Below are 18,232 nucleotides of genomic sequence, written 5' to 3'. Positions count from 1 at the left end.
CCGGCGCTTGCTCCGGGGAACGGGGTGCCCGCCGCCCTGGGCGGTGGCGGGGAGAAGGGCAGGTGCCGAGGCAGCGGGCGGTGCGGCGGGCAGAGCAAGGCCGCCCCGCCGAGCCAGTGCCCACGGCTTCTACTTACTGCAACACATCCCTTACATCGGTTATTCTCAATACTGCGTGTTTTCCCTTTGAAATATGACGTCGTGTTTTGTATTTCTTCATCTAAATAAACGAGAAAATGCCAAGAGAGAACAAACAGGAGCTACGTGCGTGTTTCCCCCCTTGGTGCCACAGGATACGTTCAAATGTCATGAGTCATGTTTGGTTTGTGCTGAATGTTTGAACAGTTCTTGTTCCAGGAAGTCTAAGGCCCATGTTCTCAGTTTTAATAATATTTAAACTATATAAATGCTTGAGCTCCATAGTCTGTTACTCGTGGTGTTTTAACATGTCTTATTGCTGTTCAGTATTTTATTATACAAAGTAGTGGGGATTATAACACTATAGTCTATACATCACTCCATTTATATTCTGACATTACATAGTGTATTTGTCCATTTTCATGTACTTTTTTTTTTTTCTCTGAGAAACTACTCAGTAGTGTGCCAAATAAGAATTAATAACCTACGTTAATTTCACATGACTCATTGTGACAGAAGAATGGGAGGATGTGGTAACATGTCTGTAGAGGTCAAATATTCAGTCTTATTCATGGCATGAAGAGAACCTAGATATTGATTTCCTGTGTTTAAAAAAAAAAAAAAAAAAAAAAGCTAAATGACTCCTATCTTTGATTTTTGTAAAAGATGAATACTATTTATCTGCAAAGGGTTTTGCTTTCAAGTGTTTAATTTTGTTATTCTGCCTTACAGAAGTTAACACAGCTATCAAAATCAATTTAGTGCAAAGAATACAAAATTTGTAATGCCCCTATTGCTTATGCAAATTTTCAGTTTTCATTCTATATTTACTTCGTTGAAATACTGAACAACACCCCTTTCCTGTTTTGAGTTCTGTCTCCCTCCTTTTGTTCATTGTATATATTCTATGTGTCTTTTCAGGTTTTTAAATACGAGTTTCTCTTCCTACAATTAATAACCTGGCTTGACAGCTGACCCATTAGGTACAAAATAGTTACACCCATTCAGCAAAAGCTGTGCTTTACTAGAAAACTGCTGGTCAATTAGAAAATATTTGATAGAATAGTAAGATAATCAAATGAGCAGGCAAGTGTAAAACTACTGAGAATTAACTGCTAAAGTCTTTGGAAGAAATTCTGTCTTTGCTTAGTATACTCAAAAAGTCAAAAGTAGCTTTAGTGATGCTAGTAGCTTCTCAAAAATGCATTTGAAGGTAGAAGTCTGATTACAAACAGGAAGAAATTTTGAATGAATGTGTTAAATAATGGAAACCACTGGAGTGAGTTATTCATAAACAAGCTGAGAATTTCCATGGAAGTCTTGCAGTGTGGATTTGGAAAAACAGTTATTTTAATTAGTTTTCAAGTAAGTCATAAGCAGCTTTGAAATGTTTAACTACAAATTTATTACTATTTATACCTCTTCCCTCTGATAACTTAAGAGTATGCGAGGACTGAGCAAACTGCCAAAGGGATTTAGTCCTCAGTGATATAAAGATAAGTAACCGGCACCAGCTCTTGATACAGTTTGCTGAAGTTGGTGGGCTGGAAGCGGATGGCAATGACGAGGAGGTGTCGCATTCTTACCATGCCAGGGTTGGGGTGCTCTGTTTGTTAGCTGAGGCCAAAACAACCTTTGCTATAAAAGTCCATCACTTTAACTGAAATGGTTCTAACTGAATTGGTATAAATTCCTAATATGAACCCATTTAACTTCAAATGCTAAGACAAAAGCAACCAATAATAAGACCTAACAGGTCATGATCCTTTATGATTGTCATAATTTACATAAGATGGTTCTGAACATAAATTTGAAATCCAGGTACTTTGCTGCCATCGGAAGGACTACCTGAGTCATCTTTTCTCTCTGTCTTGAAGTGTCCAACCTGATGCTATGTCCTGCAAGATTCAAGGAACTACAGATGATTCGGTAGCAGTTACTTCTTCATTGTTTTGGGTTTTGTTTTGTTTTCATTTTTGTTTGGTTTTGTTTGTTTTGTTTTTCTTTGGTGGAGAAAGTCAGAAGCTCTGTAAAGAGAAGTTGAAGGTGTAGTTTAAAGAGCAATGTGGATTTACATAGCCCCCAGCTGCCTCTGGCATGTCATTCCCAGCCCCTCAGTTATATTGATACAACTGCTGGGGCAGCCCCGAACCTTCTCTGGGAAAGTAATTCGACTTAGAAACAGTATATCAAGAAAGTTACTTTCAGCCTGGATCAATTCCTAAGTCTGGGCCACTGCACCATGACACAGAGAGAAGAATAACACCTCAATGGGGAAGGAGGAGCAACTTCAATTGGCACTGACACCGAAGACGTGCGATGCTCTTCGCAGAGAACGTAACTGCTTCACCAATGCCTATTACTGCAATGTGAATGCCAGCTATGTAATCTTCAGACAACTGTTTACATACTGGGTCTTCATAGCTATCTTTTAAATGGATTTTTTTAAACAATATGGTTTGATGCATTTCACTTATAATCTTAGGAAACACCTGTGTAGTTCTCTTGTAAAAAAGTTCATGGATTGTCATGGCATGATACAAGACAGAAAAAGGGTATGCAGCTTATATTGTTAGTAAATTTCTTTTTAATTAGAATTCAGATATTTTAAAACAATAGAGGTTAGACTGATGGAAAAACAGACTAACATTCTATTTGAAATACTGATATTTAATCATTTTGCTTTGATTATGCATTATGGAAATGACCCCAATGTCACCATCTTCACTGTTATGTAAATGTTTGTTCTGTTGTCCTTTTTTCCATCCTAGAGCCATTTGCTGTGTTACATGTATATCTTTTCAGCCCATTCCACACCCACACATCCTAAACATTATGAAATATAACTTCTAGGTTAGAGTAAAACCTTTGTTCAAATTACGTCTGAATTGCACTAAATGTTATTTATACAAAGAAAATGATGTTATAGGTAGTTTATTATGCCAGAAATAATTCTCACTGAATGCTTAGCTAAAAGACATACAGTAAATCTATTGTCACATAACACATAATGAAGGTCACTGTTAGGCTTTTCTAACAGTGTTCTGGTTTTCTTCACTTACACAATCCAATATTTGATGTCTACATCTTTGTCTTCTTAAAGATTGTATGTTTATAGTTATTGTCATGGGTCATAATGAATTACAATAAAATAATTGCACCACAGATCTCTTTGCAGACCACTCAAGTTTTAACTGGTCATTAAATAACCCCATCTTGACCCTTTCATTGCCCCAGAGGAACAAAAGGACAAGTGGAGAACTTGTGGAGGGGTCAGAGGGAAATGCAGTCAGCACACAGCCATGGTTGTCACAACTTATTGTGCAAGTGTGATGAAAGGCAGAAGTAACCAATGCCCTCATGCTGCAACAGAATCCTGATCTATCTAAAACAGAGAACAGATTAGGCAAGAAGTACACTGTAATGAGTATAAAAGATAAAGTAATGAACATCAAATATAAGACAAATAGTTTATTTTACCTATTCTTTTTTCATAAACTGCTAGCAATGCAATAAAAATATGCTTTTCAGTTGGTTTACAAATAGAAACAGAAATGACACATCCTTAAAAAGGTGAATATTGAACAATATCATAAAAGCCAAAAGCTTTGTAAATTGTTTTTTTCCCAAATGTATATAGATTTTATAAAAATGTTACACACCTGTAGGATTAGAAGTACTTAGTTATGTTTCCTTTCCTAAGCTACATTAAGTTGGAAGTAAGATTGAGTGACTGTATGATTTGCAAATTTACTGATCCTTTTATTCTTATTTTTTGCTGCTGCCCGTCACTGGAATCTCTGAAAACTGATACTAAATTAGTGCTGTGTGGAGGCACCACCTTGACTTCTGTGGTTGCAGCAGCCAGAAGCACAGCAAGGGACAGCCTTGAGGGGTCCCAGGTACGGCTTAGTGAGTCTGGCCTAACAGCTGTGAGGCTTAGCAGCACTTCAGCGACCTCTGCACTGTTTTGTGTCATGTCAATAACAGGATTTCTTTATTTGGAAGGCTTGGAGGTTATTAGTGTAGAAGAAGTATCAAGTACTAATCTAATTACATTTTAAAAAATATAATTACTTTGATTTTGGGTTTGTAATGATTTGATTTTGGATAATAACTTGCAGTAATGCTACAATATTTTTCCACCCCAGTCTGAAATAGAACTTTTCAATGTGTTTTGATTGTGAGGTTTTGTGTGTGTGCCTGTGGGTGGTTTTTTGTTTGTTTTTAACCCTTTTAGGATTTGTAATCAGAAATCTAATTTTATAAGTACTAAACAGGAATCACAGGCGATGTGCTATTTTGTGGTATGTCCTGTGGTGGGAAAGGAGGGATACTTACTGATGCACCAAAACGTGTCAAACAGAGTACACTAGCAGGCAGACTGCAGCTACATTATTAATCACTGCTTGAACAACAACACAAACAACTACAATGATTTGTGACTGTGTGATTAGATATTTAGTGCAGTGTTTGTAATAAAAGCTTTATGAGAAGGAGAACTGACACGATTCACAGTGTCTGTTTCTCACCCAGCATTCCCAGGTCAGGTCTCCAGCACTGTTGTCTCTGCACACACTGGAGCCAGAATGAAGAAAAAAATGGGGAAACCCATAGTTGGACAAATAACTTTACATTCTATGAATTGCTGTGTATTCATTTGTCACTTACTCATTTATAAGAGAAATTATTATAGCGGAAAAATAATATTCTGATTAGGTAACAGTGTAAGGTGGCTGAAATGTTTAAAGGATTGACTCATGAGTTCAAGAGATATGAATGATGGCAATTGAGATCTATTACATGATATTTTCTCATTTCCTCTGCTGAATAATGAATTTTCCCTATATAATTATTTCCTTATAACATGAACACAATATGTACTGCACAGTATTCTTAACCATTTACAATATGTTACTGTTTGTAGAGATCTTTGAACTACTTTGGTAAAAAGTATAAGGTTTGTATAAAACATTGTTTTGTACTTATCACATGAATATTAACTGATTTCACTTTCCAAACAACTCCTTGAGTTCTATTTAAAATTAAATACATAAATCTCTACTATTAAAAATCTTCTGAACAGCCTGTGTTAACAGAAGTACACAGAAAACAGAGTTTGCATGTATGAAAAGCTTCCTGAAAGGTTTAAAACGGCTCAGGTAGCTTAGCGGGAAGATACTGTACCACAGGAATGTGCATACCACAAAGTATTTGCTATTGTATGATCATGCTTTGCAAAAGATTTATCCTGCAAAGCAAGGTAAGCCAATGCAACAGTGTGGCAGGCACTGATACAGACACTGGGAAACACCCTCACGCTGAGGTGAATGACATCAACCATTCAGATAATGCAGTAAAAGACAAAGACATGTAAAGATATCATATTCATTCAAAAATATGCAATGAAAATATGAAAAATACTAATAAAAAATTGCATTTCGTTAACAGTTTGGCTGTAAACTAGATTTTCTAGCACCTGTAGATGGTTTTCCATGGGTGTGCAGATTTTTTTGTTGTTGCTGGTAGATGGTTGTAAAAGACAGGGAAGAGCAAGAATGAAGAAAAAAAAATGAAAAGCAACAGAATAAATGGAGTTCAGTAGTTGCAAAGTAGAGGTGTGTGGCAGCTGTAAAGAGAAGGAAGAGATATAAGTGAAAAATTATTAAGTGGAATAATATTCAGTGTAACAGGAGATTGTCAGGCTATTCACAGTGTAGTTTATGTGACAGAGCTCTTGTATTTCTTTCATGTCAAGAGCTGTTAGTTCTTAATCTACCTCTAGCACACATAAAAGTCTCTAAAGCAACATATTTATCCTGAAGAGGAAATCTCTTCAGCAAACACTATCTCAATTAAACCATCTCCTTGATGATGTTATTTTACCAGCTGGCTTACTTATTTTTTCTCATTCTATTTATCTGCCACTTTTGCACATTACAGGAGGTTTCAGTCTCCATTATGTATGAAAAATGTATTTTACTGAACTATTTGAGAGACAGGTATATATATATTTATAAAATCATTTCTCAAAAAAATGAGGAAACTGTCAGTGGAATGATGTTTGGTTTAATTTGGAAAATGATGTTTTAGAAATGGGCACTAGACATTTCCTATTTATCAGAGTTTAGTATGACACTTTATATGATGCTTTAGTATGACAAATGATATTTTCTGGAAAAGACAGCTCAGCAAACCCAACCTTGTGTCAAAGCTAAGCTGTATTGTCTCAGATTCCTCATCACTAAGGGTTGTGCAATCACCGAGTTCAAATGTTTTCCTTCCCCACACAGAGATGTCAAACAGCAGAAGGCTGGGGCTTCAATTTGTAGCGCAGTGGTAGCACCACTCAAGATTTACATGACTACTTTCTCCAACACATTGTGCCTAGCAAACAAAAACCAGCAAACTTCTTCCTCTCGCAGTATCTGTCAAGTAATACTTTTTGTGTTACAAGCATCTCCTCGTGAGGATTATTTCAATAAGATTTTTAATATGATTGACTATAGTGCACATGATCTATGCGTCTTCTATAATAAGTAAACAGACTGCTAAAACAGGGGGTTGGATCATGATCTGAAGGTAATTACACAATTTCTGAATTAAAGGAGACGAATTTAGAATAATATTGGCCTGGTTGTAGTGTTTTGTTTGGCTCACCATTGACAGCATAAACGAATGTAATTCTTAATAACTTAGTGTGGAACTTGCCAGCTTTCCTTCCATTGCGTGCAGTGCCCTCACGTGGCTCTGCCCTTTTCCTAACACAGCCAACAGAGGTGATAGATAATGTTTTAAGAGTTCCGTGTACTCAGCTCTGTTACCACACTTTGGTAACACATAATATCTTCGGGATTTTATGTGTATAAGCTAATGCATGAAAACTACAAACAATAATTTATTTACTATAGTAAACATCAGGGGTAGGTTTTTATTCAAATTCAAACCCTGAAAGCAAAATCCCAATAATTAATTCAAACGCAGCCAGGTAATGACCTAGCCAAAGACTCCTCCGTTTTCAGCAAGTCAGAAAAAGAGCTTCAGTAGCAGCTTTTTTCGTCTTTTTCCAAGTTTGCTTAGATTAGCAATGTGATAAATAGGAACACGGAAACCTCTTAAATGCCAGATTACTTATTTGTTAGTAAATTATATCTAATTCAACCTAGCCTGTAACGAGTAAGTACCTGAGCTGTCTGCAGTTGATGCACTCACTGAACAGGAAGGATAAACTATCTCGTAATGGAACACAGCATCATAGAATCATTTCAGTTGGAAGAGACCCTCAGGATCATCGAGTCCAACCATAACCTAACTCTAGCACTAAACCATGTCCCTAAGAACCTTGTCTAAACACTTTTTAAACCCCTTCAGGGATGGTGACTCCACCACTTCCCTGGGCCGCCTGTTCCAATGCCTGACAACCCTTCCCGTGAAGAATTTTTTTCTAATATCCAATCTAAACCTCCCCTGGCGCAACTTGAGGCCATTTCCTCTTGTCCTATTACTTACTACTTGGGAGAAGAGACCAACCCCCTCCATGCTACAACCTCCTTTCAGGTAGCTGTAGACAGCGACAAGGTCTCCCTTCAGCCTCCTTTTCTCCAGGCTGAACAGCCCCAGTTCCCTCAGCTGCTCCTCATCACACTCCTGCTCCAGACCCCTCACCAGCTTCATCACCCTCCTCTGCACTCTCTCCAGCACCTCAATGTCTTTCTTGTCATGAGGGGCACAAAACTGAACACAGGATTTGGGGTGCGGCCTCACCAGTGCTGAGTACAGTGGCACAATCACTTCTCTAGTCCTGCTGGCCACACTGTTCCTGATACAAGCCAGGATGCTGTTGGCCTTTTTGGCCACCCGGGCACACGCTTGCTCATATTCAGCTGCTGTCAATCAACACCCCCAAATCCTTTTTCCCCAGGCAGCTTTCCAGCCACTCTTCCCCAAACGTGTAGAGCTGCCTGGGGTTGTTGTGACCCAAGTCCAGAACCCGGCACTTGGCCTTGTTAAACCTCATACAATTGGCCTCAGCCCAATGATCCAGCTGGTCCAGGTCCCTCTGTATGGCCACCCTACCCTCCAGCAGATAACTCCCGCCCAATTTGGTGTCATCAGCAAACTTATTAAGGGTGCACTCAATCCCTGCATCCAGATCATTGATAAAGAGATTAAAGAGAACTGGCCCCAATACTGAGCCCTGGGGAACACAACTTGTGACCAGCTGCCCACTGGATTTGGCTCCATTCACCACAACACTCTGGGCCCGGCCCTCCAGCCAGGTCTTTATCCATTGCAGAGTACACCCATCCAATGTCACAGAACTTTTTCTAGCTTTTTTTTTTTTTTTTTTTTTTAATAAAAATAAAAAAGAAAAATAATCTACCCCAGATAATTGCTCATACACACAGATAGCTCAACTACTTAGCTACAATGACATCAAAATAAGTTGGTGCCCCTTTTTTAATAATGAAGGAAAAAAATTACAATTGTGAATTGTTTTCAAGCAATCTTAGGTCCTGGGGAAGGACAGAACAAATCTGGGAGTTGAACTAAGCAGTCGACGGCTAACTAATAAATGTTGTTTGGCGGGGCTCAGCTCCTGTTTATTTTCCTATTTCATGAATAAAAATATGTAGATTTTGTTAGTGTAGGTCGTGCAAATTTAGACTCTTGAACTGTTTTTTTCCTGTATTCAGCAGTGCCATCTAGTGGACAAGATTGCAGTGCCTTCCATTTCTTCTCAAGAATTAAAAGGGATTAAGCAGACAAAATAATCCCACTTTTAAAACTCTTCATAAACTTAAAAAAATGAAAGCTACGAGAATAATACTTTATTACTGTGGATTTTTATTATCACAAAAGGTACGTCCAACTTATATTTTGTATGTCACCACATGAAAGACAGCCACAACAAAAGTCTAGATTAAAAATAGCTGTAGTGAAATATAGGTTAATTCCTTCTTTCCTTTATCTTGTTTTCAGAAAAAAAAATTTGAAAGTTATTTTAATATTATCTGCACCAATAGCACAGACTGAGTAACTCATTTAGCGAAAATGTAATACAATATGAATATAACATAAATAATCCAGCATAAACCTTGTGCACAAACTAAAGAATGTGGTTGCAAGGGAAGGCGAGGCAGGTAACTTGCTCAGGATTTAGCAAATATTCTATTTTTCTACATGAAAAAGGCTAAAGGATCTGTTATTATAAAATGGGATTTGAAATCGAAGGCAAAAAGTAGTAACATGAAAGGCATCTGCGAATGGAATGGTGGTGGTGAGGAATGTGGACTGTTTACTGTCAGTTCAGACTGCAGGCTGTAAAACAGCTTCTAAATAAAGCAGTAGGTTGTACAGTGGCATATTTCATATAGTGTTTGTATTATCATGGGCCTGTGGGATTCCTAATTTTGGACCAAAACGATGAAGTGTCAGATGCAGCATAAACATAAACAAAGTAGCTCCTGCCAAAAGAATTTATTATATAAGAGAAATAAAAACAAGTTAATACAAACAGACAGAGAAACGGAAGTATCAGATAAGAGAAAACAAATGAATATACACAACATGGGTATTTCAGGAAATATCACAATACTGGTTATAATGATGAACAGACTTGATAGCAGATGTAATCATAGAAACACTACATGTATATACATGGTATGGAAAAGTTTTAAGGTGGCATATGCATATACTACAAATTAACCCGTATAGCTTACTAATGTAATCAAGAATCAATAAAGAATCCATAGGAGTTTACTGAGAAGAAGCTGACTTCTCCATAGGACCATCTGTGACAACCTTGAAACACTGCCCCCATCCCAATTAAAACAAAGAATGGTGTTATGCCTTAAACTTCTAGTTTTTGTTACTTTGGGTGGAAAAGATAGATGTCTGTGGAGGCAGACACCTTGTCTTTTCTTTCCCAAGGTTTTGTGCAATTAACAGTGTTGCTGTTAAGGCCTCATGGCCTAATTGGGATGATAGAGATGAACCATCTGTCAGATAATCAATTACCAGAAACCAATAGCTACCCCTGACAGGCAAAACAACTCACTTCTGGTCAGTACTGTGAACTTTCCCCTAGTTTGAAGACCCCAGACCCATTTCCAGAAAAGTCTTCCTAATTAGCATGAAGAGTGAACAGAGGAAGAAAACGAACTGACCTCTCTTATCTCACATGTAAATAAGCTGGGTTATAAAACAGTCTCATGCATGACATGAGACAGTAGCATGTACCAAAATCTCAATGCATCCACCCCCCTCCAGAAGATGTTGCGGGACTGATGGAGCTGTGGAGCAGCGATATCTTTCTCTCTCTTTCTCTGTCCTTCTCTCTCTCTCTTTTCCTTCTTGAACATATAAAAGTAACATCATTGTAAGTTCTGCTGCTAAAGTCTTGTTAAGTTTTGTGATATAATAACATACTTTTGCCAAGTCACTAATTGCTGTAGTTTGTATTCCATAAAGTGCTTTTAGTAAATTCATAATTGAATTGGACCTCTTGAGTGATTGTCTGTCACTCAGTTCTCATTACCACACAGAAATACCCAGAGTTAACTCACACCTGACCTCACCTGGTGAGACAGGGCACGTGTTGTGTTCAGAGTTAATTCATCCCTAATCCCACCCGGTGGGATGGGACACCATTCTATGAAAACTTCCAGAGTTTCCATCTGTGTCACCCATCTGTGACTCCATTAGCTACAGCTGCCAAGAGATAACACTGAGCCCAGACTAAGCAGGATTTAAAGCAGGTCTGGACCTTTGCTGTCATCAAGAAATGTGGCAAGACATTGCTAAGGATGCTGAACACTCCATTAATCAATTAAGCTTTGTCAAATGGCAACTTCCTCAGCTGGCACCCTGAGGCAGCTTTGCCCAGCGGGTTTAATTCAGCCCATCGACCCACAGGTCTCAGCAAGCAGGAGAAGCCCCACTGTGGAGTGAACACTGGATTAAACTCACTGATGCTTAAATAATGTATCCACTCATGTAAAGCACTGGTGCACGCACAAAAGTTTTAGTCTTGTTCTGAGCGGATACAATAAAACTATTTCTTAATGGACTGTAGGAGATCCCCTCTGTTCTTTTGGAGATGAGGCAGCACTACGGGAATGAGGGGATGACTTCAGCAGCGCGGGCAGCCGAGCTCGCAGCTTGGTCATCTCAGACTCCTGCAATACCCCACAGTGTGTTAATATGTTCAGGTGGTAATTCTCTGGCCAGTCTTGACAAAGAAACTTGATGAAAAGGGTATCTACATGTTACAAAGTTTTGGGACTTAGAAATTGTTATTTCCTAAATACATCTAAATCCAAGAACAATTTTAAAATACCTCACATAAGAAGTAATAATGAATGTTCATTTTCTTCACTCAGTTGTGTTTCCCTAATTGTAGTTCCCCATCTGCAGTGTTCCAGAGCAGAGTTTGCAGAAGAGGTAAGGATTTGGTACCTAACTTACTCTGTGGAAACTGTGAATATTAATCATCTTAGAAAATCAGCACATGATCTTCCCATGCTGAACACTCGAAATCATTAGATTTGAAAATACCTTCCTTCCTGTGTCTGTGTTTCCAGTTAGCAGCAGTTAACTCAGGACAATCCTTCCTCATTTAACAGGAATTTAGAAAATAAGTGCTGCAAAAAGTTTGGATAGTGCACAGATAAGGATGCTTTTCATTAACTAACTAACTTAACTTTTCATTAACTAACTAACTTAATTAACTAACGCCATCTAACTTGTGATACCAAATATGATATTGTGTAATTAATATATTTGCACAGCATGACTGAATAGCATAATTTAATTGTGCCAGCATGCATCTTAATTTCTAAGAATTTAATCTTACAAGCTTATTGCTAATGCTAGCACTAAAGAGCCCTCAGTACAAGAAGAAATTGTGACAGATACAATGTAACACTTGCAGAAAAGCTCAAGCAATCAAACGCTGACAGTTAAATCCCTCCTTCCTCCCAGCAAACAGAAGAGTTAAACCAGCAAAATTAGTAAGAAATGGGTTTAAGTTGAAAATAGTTGAAATGGTGTTTAAAACGTCTAGGAAGAGTTAAAAGGACTAATTTAAAAAAAATCAGATAAAATGATTAAGGCTTAATGAAAAAGTTGTAAGCACTGGAAATGATATGGGCAAGGGTTCAATTTGAAAGCAGGAAAATGAATTATTTTTATGTGAGTTTTGAGTAATTTGAACAATTGAGAGCCTTCCAAAATAAATGTCTGTTTTCCAGAAAACCATGTCTCTGTAGATACTTACACTGTATATTCAAAATGGATCCTATTTTTTAGCTTTAATAAGGCATAAATATTGATGCAGAGACATTTCTGGAGATGCAGAGACATTTCTGCATGGCTTTTATGTAACACCTTGCACACTAACATGCTTTTAGTTTTCAGTGAAATGCTGTAGAAACGTGTATCCTTGACATTCCGTTCACTCGAGTGAATTTTTCCATGTCACTTAGGTACTTCTGCAAAACCTGCCCCTAATACTTATTTAATTTGAAATTTAAGTTTTACAAGATGAAACGTAAGATTCTATTCCGCTTTGACAGGAACAGAGTTGGCTCAACTATATTTAGCAGCAGGCATTAGAGGGTCCTAAAGTCTGGCCAGTATTAACAAGTATGTTCATGGCAGCAATATGTACTCATACTTAAGGTTCATACACACATTTTTAGAACAAGACACTTCAGGTGCAGTGTCACGGGCGTGAGGACTTTTAACTACTTTGTCTCCACACTGGTTTTATGTAGTTCGAATTAAACACTTTTGTTTCTGCTTTCTGCCAAGGAGAGGCACTTTTATTGGGCTTCTTGCACTTCAGCAGGTGCTGAAAGTGGTTTATTCGTGGTGGGGAGTGAAGGGCACGGGGCTGCCTCCATCTTCTGGGGAAACAGAAATCCCCTCACGCGAACCCCAGCGAACCGAAACTCCCCGAGCCCGGGGGAGGGACCCTGCACAGGGCTTGGCCTCCCCGGCGCCTGCGGAACCGCCCAAGAGGGCCGAAGGGCGGCCTGGGCTGCTATATCCAGGCGGTTCGATACCCGCCCGCCGCGACTCCATTTCGGGCTGCTCGGTGGCCCGGTCCCGCCGCCCGAGTGGACGGTGAGGCGCATGCGCGGAGAGGACCCGTCACCAACGGAGGAGCAACGCGTGCGCGGGGGCCCAACGAGACATGCGCCATACTGCCCCGCGCCGACCCGCTGCGGGGAATTGCGGCCGCCCGTGCTTGCCGTAGAGTGGGCTGTACCAAGACCCTCTCCTCAGGCGGGGGGGGTGGGATCGGAAAGTGACGGTGCGCCGAGACCCATCGGCCCCCGCCCACCTTGTCGCCGGCGGGGACAGCCCGGGGGCGGCGGCGCGGAGCGCGCAGCGCGGCGGGTGAGGGAGCGGCAGGCGGCGGCGCGGAGGGCGGGGGGCCGCACCGCACCCCGTCCCCGGCAGTGGCGGCGTCGGCGGAGGGGCGGGGCGCGAGGGGCGAGCGGCTTGGGTAATGGCAGCGCTGTGAGGACGGAGCGGGGCAGGGACCGCGGCCGCAGGGCAGGCAGCGAGGGAGGCCGGCGGGCGTCGCTGACTCGGGCCCCTTGCCGCCAGGTAACCCCCGCGCCGGCGCGGCCGGGAGTGCCGCGGGGCCGAGGGGAGAGAGCCCCGCGGGTCAGGGGGAGGCGGCGGCTTCAGACCCGCGCGCTGTGGGCGGCCGGGCCGGGTGCGTGTGGGGCGGGAGGCCCTGCCCGGGCGGGAGCGCCCGCCGGCCCTGCCCGCCGCCCCGCGGGGTCGTTGGCTCCGAGGGCTGCCGGGCCCGCCCCGAGCACTCTTCCCTCGGCTGTGTTTGTGTGGCAGCGCCCTCCCCCCGCGGGGGGCTGCGCTGGGTCCTGCCCTTGGCCGAAGGGGAGGGTGCGGTGCGGCTGCCCCGGCTGGGCCCGGCAGTGCTCCCGCCCGCAGCCGGTTTCGCTTTTGTTTTGGTGGGGAGGGGAGGGGGGAGTCCCCGTCTCCTGCCCCAGGGGCTGTGGGGAGCGGGGTGTCGGCAGGCAGCGCTGTTTACAGGTTTGACTCGGATGCCCCTGCCCTTATTGTTATCCCACCGCGAGCTTGTGATGTTATTTCTCTAGATGGTTAAATAGGTTGGAACTGGGGAGCGTTTTGACGCTGGCCAAAAACCTACGTTTGTTTATGTGGACAAACACATTCAGTTTGACAGCGGCACACTTTAGGGAATGAGGCAACATTCTTTCATTATTCTTATGTGTAGATATGTTTTAACAGTAATCTGCTCCTTAGTGTTTGTCAAACAGCTGTGGTTTCCCACCCCCTGAATAGTATAAACCTTAGGACAGATATTCTGCTCTGCTAAAATTTTTACCATGGAGGTTACTTGCATCTGCACGAGATATTTAATACTCTAAACTGGTGAGCTTGTGTAGTGCAGACAGAGGGACAGCAAACCCCCAAACTCCAGCATCTTGCAGAAAAAGTTATACTGCATTTGGTAACATGTCTGTGAAGGAGGTTTAAATTCATACAGAGATGCGAAACAACAGTAACCTCTGTCTTAAACTATTTAACCCCGGTATATGTGGATGAGTATATGGCTGCATAGTGCTTTACATAGTATTTAGTCTTGGTGATGCTAAACACAGTGTTACTGATTCTGTGTGATGTGTTGTGGAGAGGACTTATTCTTTGCCCTTATTTTTTCCTGTTTTTCCTCTCAGCTTTGCTTATCTGTGAAGGAATGGTTCTTTTACCTTGGAGGTACCAAGTCTGTTTGAGCGAGAGCAACCTCTAACATATCACTCAACAAAATATAACTTAATTGCCACAAGAATTCCGTAGGGTTCTTAAAATTTTTGTGGACCATGATTATGTTTTCTTGGGTCAGCTGAAAATACTCTTGTGCTTTCCAGAAGAATAATGATATTGGAGCTTTTAGAAGACTGCTTTTTTTGTTTGTTTGTTTGTGTTTTTTGGTTTTGTTTGGTTTTGTTTTTTCACCCCCTTTTGGAAGTGAGCTCAACTATTGTTTACTTCTCCTGAGGTTTATGTTTCATTGAAACATACATCTATCTGTGTTTTTCACCTTACTTTCTTTGATGCGTATCTATTTGTTTTGTCAGTTCTCACTGATTTTCTGTGTAGTAAGCTGCTACTGACATACATAGATTGAAGATTTGTTTTTCACTCCAAAAGTGGTAATAGTCACGTTGCAAATGTAACCACTTAAATGTTTGTACTGGTCTGAAAACATTTATGCACCACTTACTGAGCTTTAGTTCTTAAAAAGGTTCCTGTTAATAAAACCTAGGATAATACCACTTCCTCGATATTACTTTGTTGCTGCTTAGTTTCTTTATGAAATCAAAGTAAATGTGGGTTATGTCAGACATTGATTACATTTTAAACGGAAACTGTTGTGTTGCAGGTAGAGGAAAACAAGCCTCTGCGGTTGCTGAATGCACAGCAGTTCAGGAGCTTGGTTAGTTATGGTGGCATTTTGCATGCATGTGGTGCAAAAAGTACATCTTTTTTTTTTTCTTTTTCTTCTTAAACTGAGAAGCTATATATCCTGCAGTTTGAGAAAACTAATCTGCTTGAGAAAAATTAAGAACCAATAGCAGCTAAAGTAGTAAGCTGGTTGCTGAATAGTATTTTAGCATGACATTTGATTCTTTCCATTCTAGAGGTGTACTTCTCGTGCTGAAAGTCTGTCACTAGCTTTCTTTTTTCCTCTTCTGACCTTGAAAACTTGGGAAGGCAACTTAAGAGGCACTTGTCCATCTGTTCAAAATGAAAGTAGAAGTATTCTTTCCACTTTTTGTTTTAGTCTCATGATGTCATGGTTCTGAGCAGGAATTAGACTGACTTTGTACATGGAGTGTCACACATCAGGTCCTTTCTAGATCAGGTGCATAGGACAGAGACAGACAGAAACAAAGGGGAGGCCTTTTCTGTTGTGTGTCTCTCAGGACTTTTTTTTTTTTTTTTAAATTGCTTTACTTTATTCCTAGTTTTATTTCAGTAATTTAGTGTTTTTCTTTCAGTAAATCTCTTCTGGTATTTTTGATATGAAATGACTAACACGGCTTCTGTATTTTCAAACCATGTCTTATTTGAAAGAATTCACTATTTGTCCTGCTGTACAGTACAATAAGCTTCACAAGCTCTGCCTAATGCTTTGTGTTTAGAGGTGTTTTCTTCTTGTCATCTTGATCAAAGCTTTCGGGTTTTGTGGCTTTTTAAGTATAACACCAAAAATGTCTCATGAAAGCATGAGGTGAACATAGGCTACAAACTGACAGTACTAATTTCAAATACTCTGGTAATATGTTCAGTGTGTTCCTGCCCAGAATTGTTTCAGATACAGCAGAAACAGTCTTTGTATAGAAGTGACCAAGCAAAAATTTACAGGAAAGTTTTCATCACGTGGGCACTGTTAAATGGGTGGCTTGGTGGGGTGATGAACTTTGAGTCATGATGCTGTGAGATAAATTGGTGTTGTTATAGGCTATTCATGCAACATTAATGTTCCATTCCATACTGTTAAAAATAAAGACCTGTGAGCTTCGTTTTGGAGGGTGGGGAAGCGGAGGTGGTTGTTTGTGTTGCGGTATCATGGTGGTGCAAGAGCGTACAAAGTTTAAATTCAAAAATTCAAAGGAAATGTATTTTTAAATGATTGTGCAATATTGTCTGATGTTTAATTCTTCTACAGATTGACACTAAAGCCCCACAATGTCCTTGAAACCACGAGTAGTTGACTTTGATGAAACATGGAACAAACTTCTAACGACAATTAAAGCTGTTGTTATGTTGGATTATGTTGAAAGAGCAACGTGGAATGATCGCTTCTCGTATCCTTTAAGTCAAAATTTGACTTAATGTTTGCATGATGTGTTTAGCATGGAGTATGCCCGTGTGTTATAACAGTTTCAGCGGTCTTTATCAGAAGCCTGATGTGAGGTTGTATGTTATTAAGCCTGTGGGTTAACAGATATGTTTAAAGGCATGGGAAATTCTGCAGAAACATTATGTGTGAAAATCGCCATGATGGTAAAAAGTGAACTGGACTGAGTTTTACTCACTTTTAGTAGCTCTATGCTATATGCTATGCTTATGCTATAGCTGTTCACAAAAGTACAGGCATTGACTTTCCCCTGTTCTGATAATGAGCTCTTGTATAGTTAAGTGTGTGTGTAGTAGGGGAAACACCTAAGACAGAGAATACTCACCTTTAAATTTGGGGGAGGGGGGTGGTTACTAAGGTTGTTCTCTTTAAAGATGTCTTCCTGTTATTTGAACTTCAAAGTGTACTGATGGCTACCCTATTAGAGATTTCAATGCCAAGGGTTTATAAGAAAGCCCCCTTCCTTTCCCTCTACCATTACTGTCTCTCTATTCCTGACAGTTAAGCTATGTTTGAAAATAATTACTCTTTCTAGCTGTGATCATGTGGTCTTTCTGTTCAAGTCACAGCTGTACATATATTGTTGTAGTGAAAGGTTTGCATTTTACATGTAAAATGGACTTGGAACTTTACAAGATTCAAGTTTCAGTGAACTTCTTTTAAGAGAGCTGTAACTATTCTAACCAGTTATACTATGTCCTGTGTCTATGCATTCATCAGCCATTACAGTGTGGTGATAATTGGAGAATTTTAGGAGGGCTTGCAGCTGTTCTGCAGCAATTTGATTGAGTTTGATTTAATTATAGGGGGAGGAATGGTTAGATGGGGGAAGACTTAGTTATCGATCTGTTAATTCTGGGTGAAAAAGAAGCTCCTGAGAAGGTTCTTATTCATAGATGTTTTCAGCATAAGCTTATACTGTGTTTAGGAGCTAGACTCTAAAGTCTCTTTCTGAATGTGTTACCATTTCTCAGAATTACCTTTCCATTGCCTGTATTTTGCGTGTGTGCATCTGTATAAATACATAAAATAAAAATATAGTTGCTCGTAGTCCTTGTGGAGTCTTGTTCTATGGTGCAATAATCTGTAAGGAGCTCTTTCATTTTAAAACTTTGTAATTAATTTCTGGGGGCATGACTCTTTACCTTGTCTTGGAGTCAAGTTCAA

At 40.3% G+C, this 18,232-nt stretch overlaps 1 protein-coding gene across 3 annotated transcripts in view; it reads left to right on the top strand.

Annotated features, from left to right (window-relative positions):
• Positions 1-13,344: 13,344 nt before the first annotated feature.
• CUL2 (cullin 2) overlaps positions 13,345-18,232 on the top strand; it is a 50,144-nt gene continuing 45,256 nt past the window's right edge. The window contains exons 1-2 of one of the 3 annotated variants that reach the window (XM_082047089.1): positions 13,345-13,545; positions 16,874-17,012. In XM_082047089.1, coding sequence (XP_081903215.1) covers positions 16,894-17,012 — 119 coding nt within the window. In that variant the 5' untranslated portion in view covers positions 13,345-13,545; positions 16,874-16,893. Of the gene's footprint in view, positions 13,546-13,577; positions 13,759-16,873; positions 17,013-18,232 lie in introns of those variants that run through there. The other 2 variants (XM_082047088.1, XM_082047090.1) reach the window with 2 other exon arrangements.

This window comes from Streptopelia decaocto, assembly GCF_964273445.1.
Source record: "Streptopelia decaocto genome assembly, chromosome: 2".
NCBI lineage: Eukaryota > Metazoa > Chordata > Aves > Columbiformes > Columbidae > Streptopelia > Streptopelia decaocto.
This window is presented reverse-complemented; position numbering and strand designations above follow the sequence as displayed.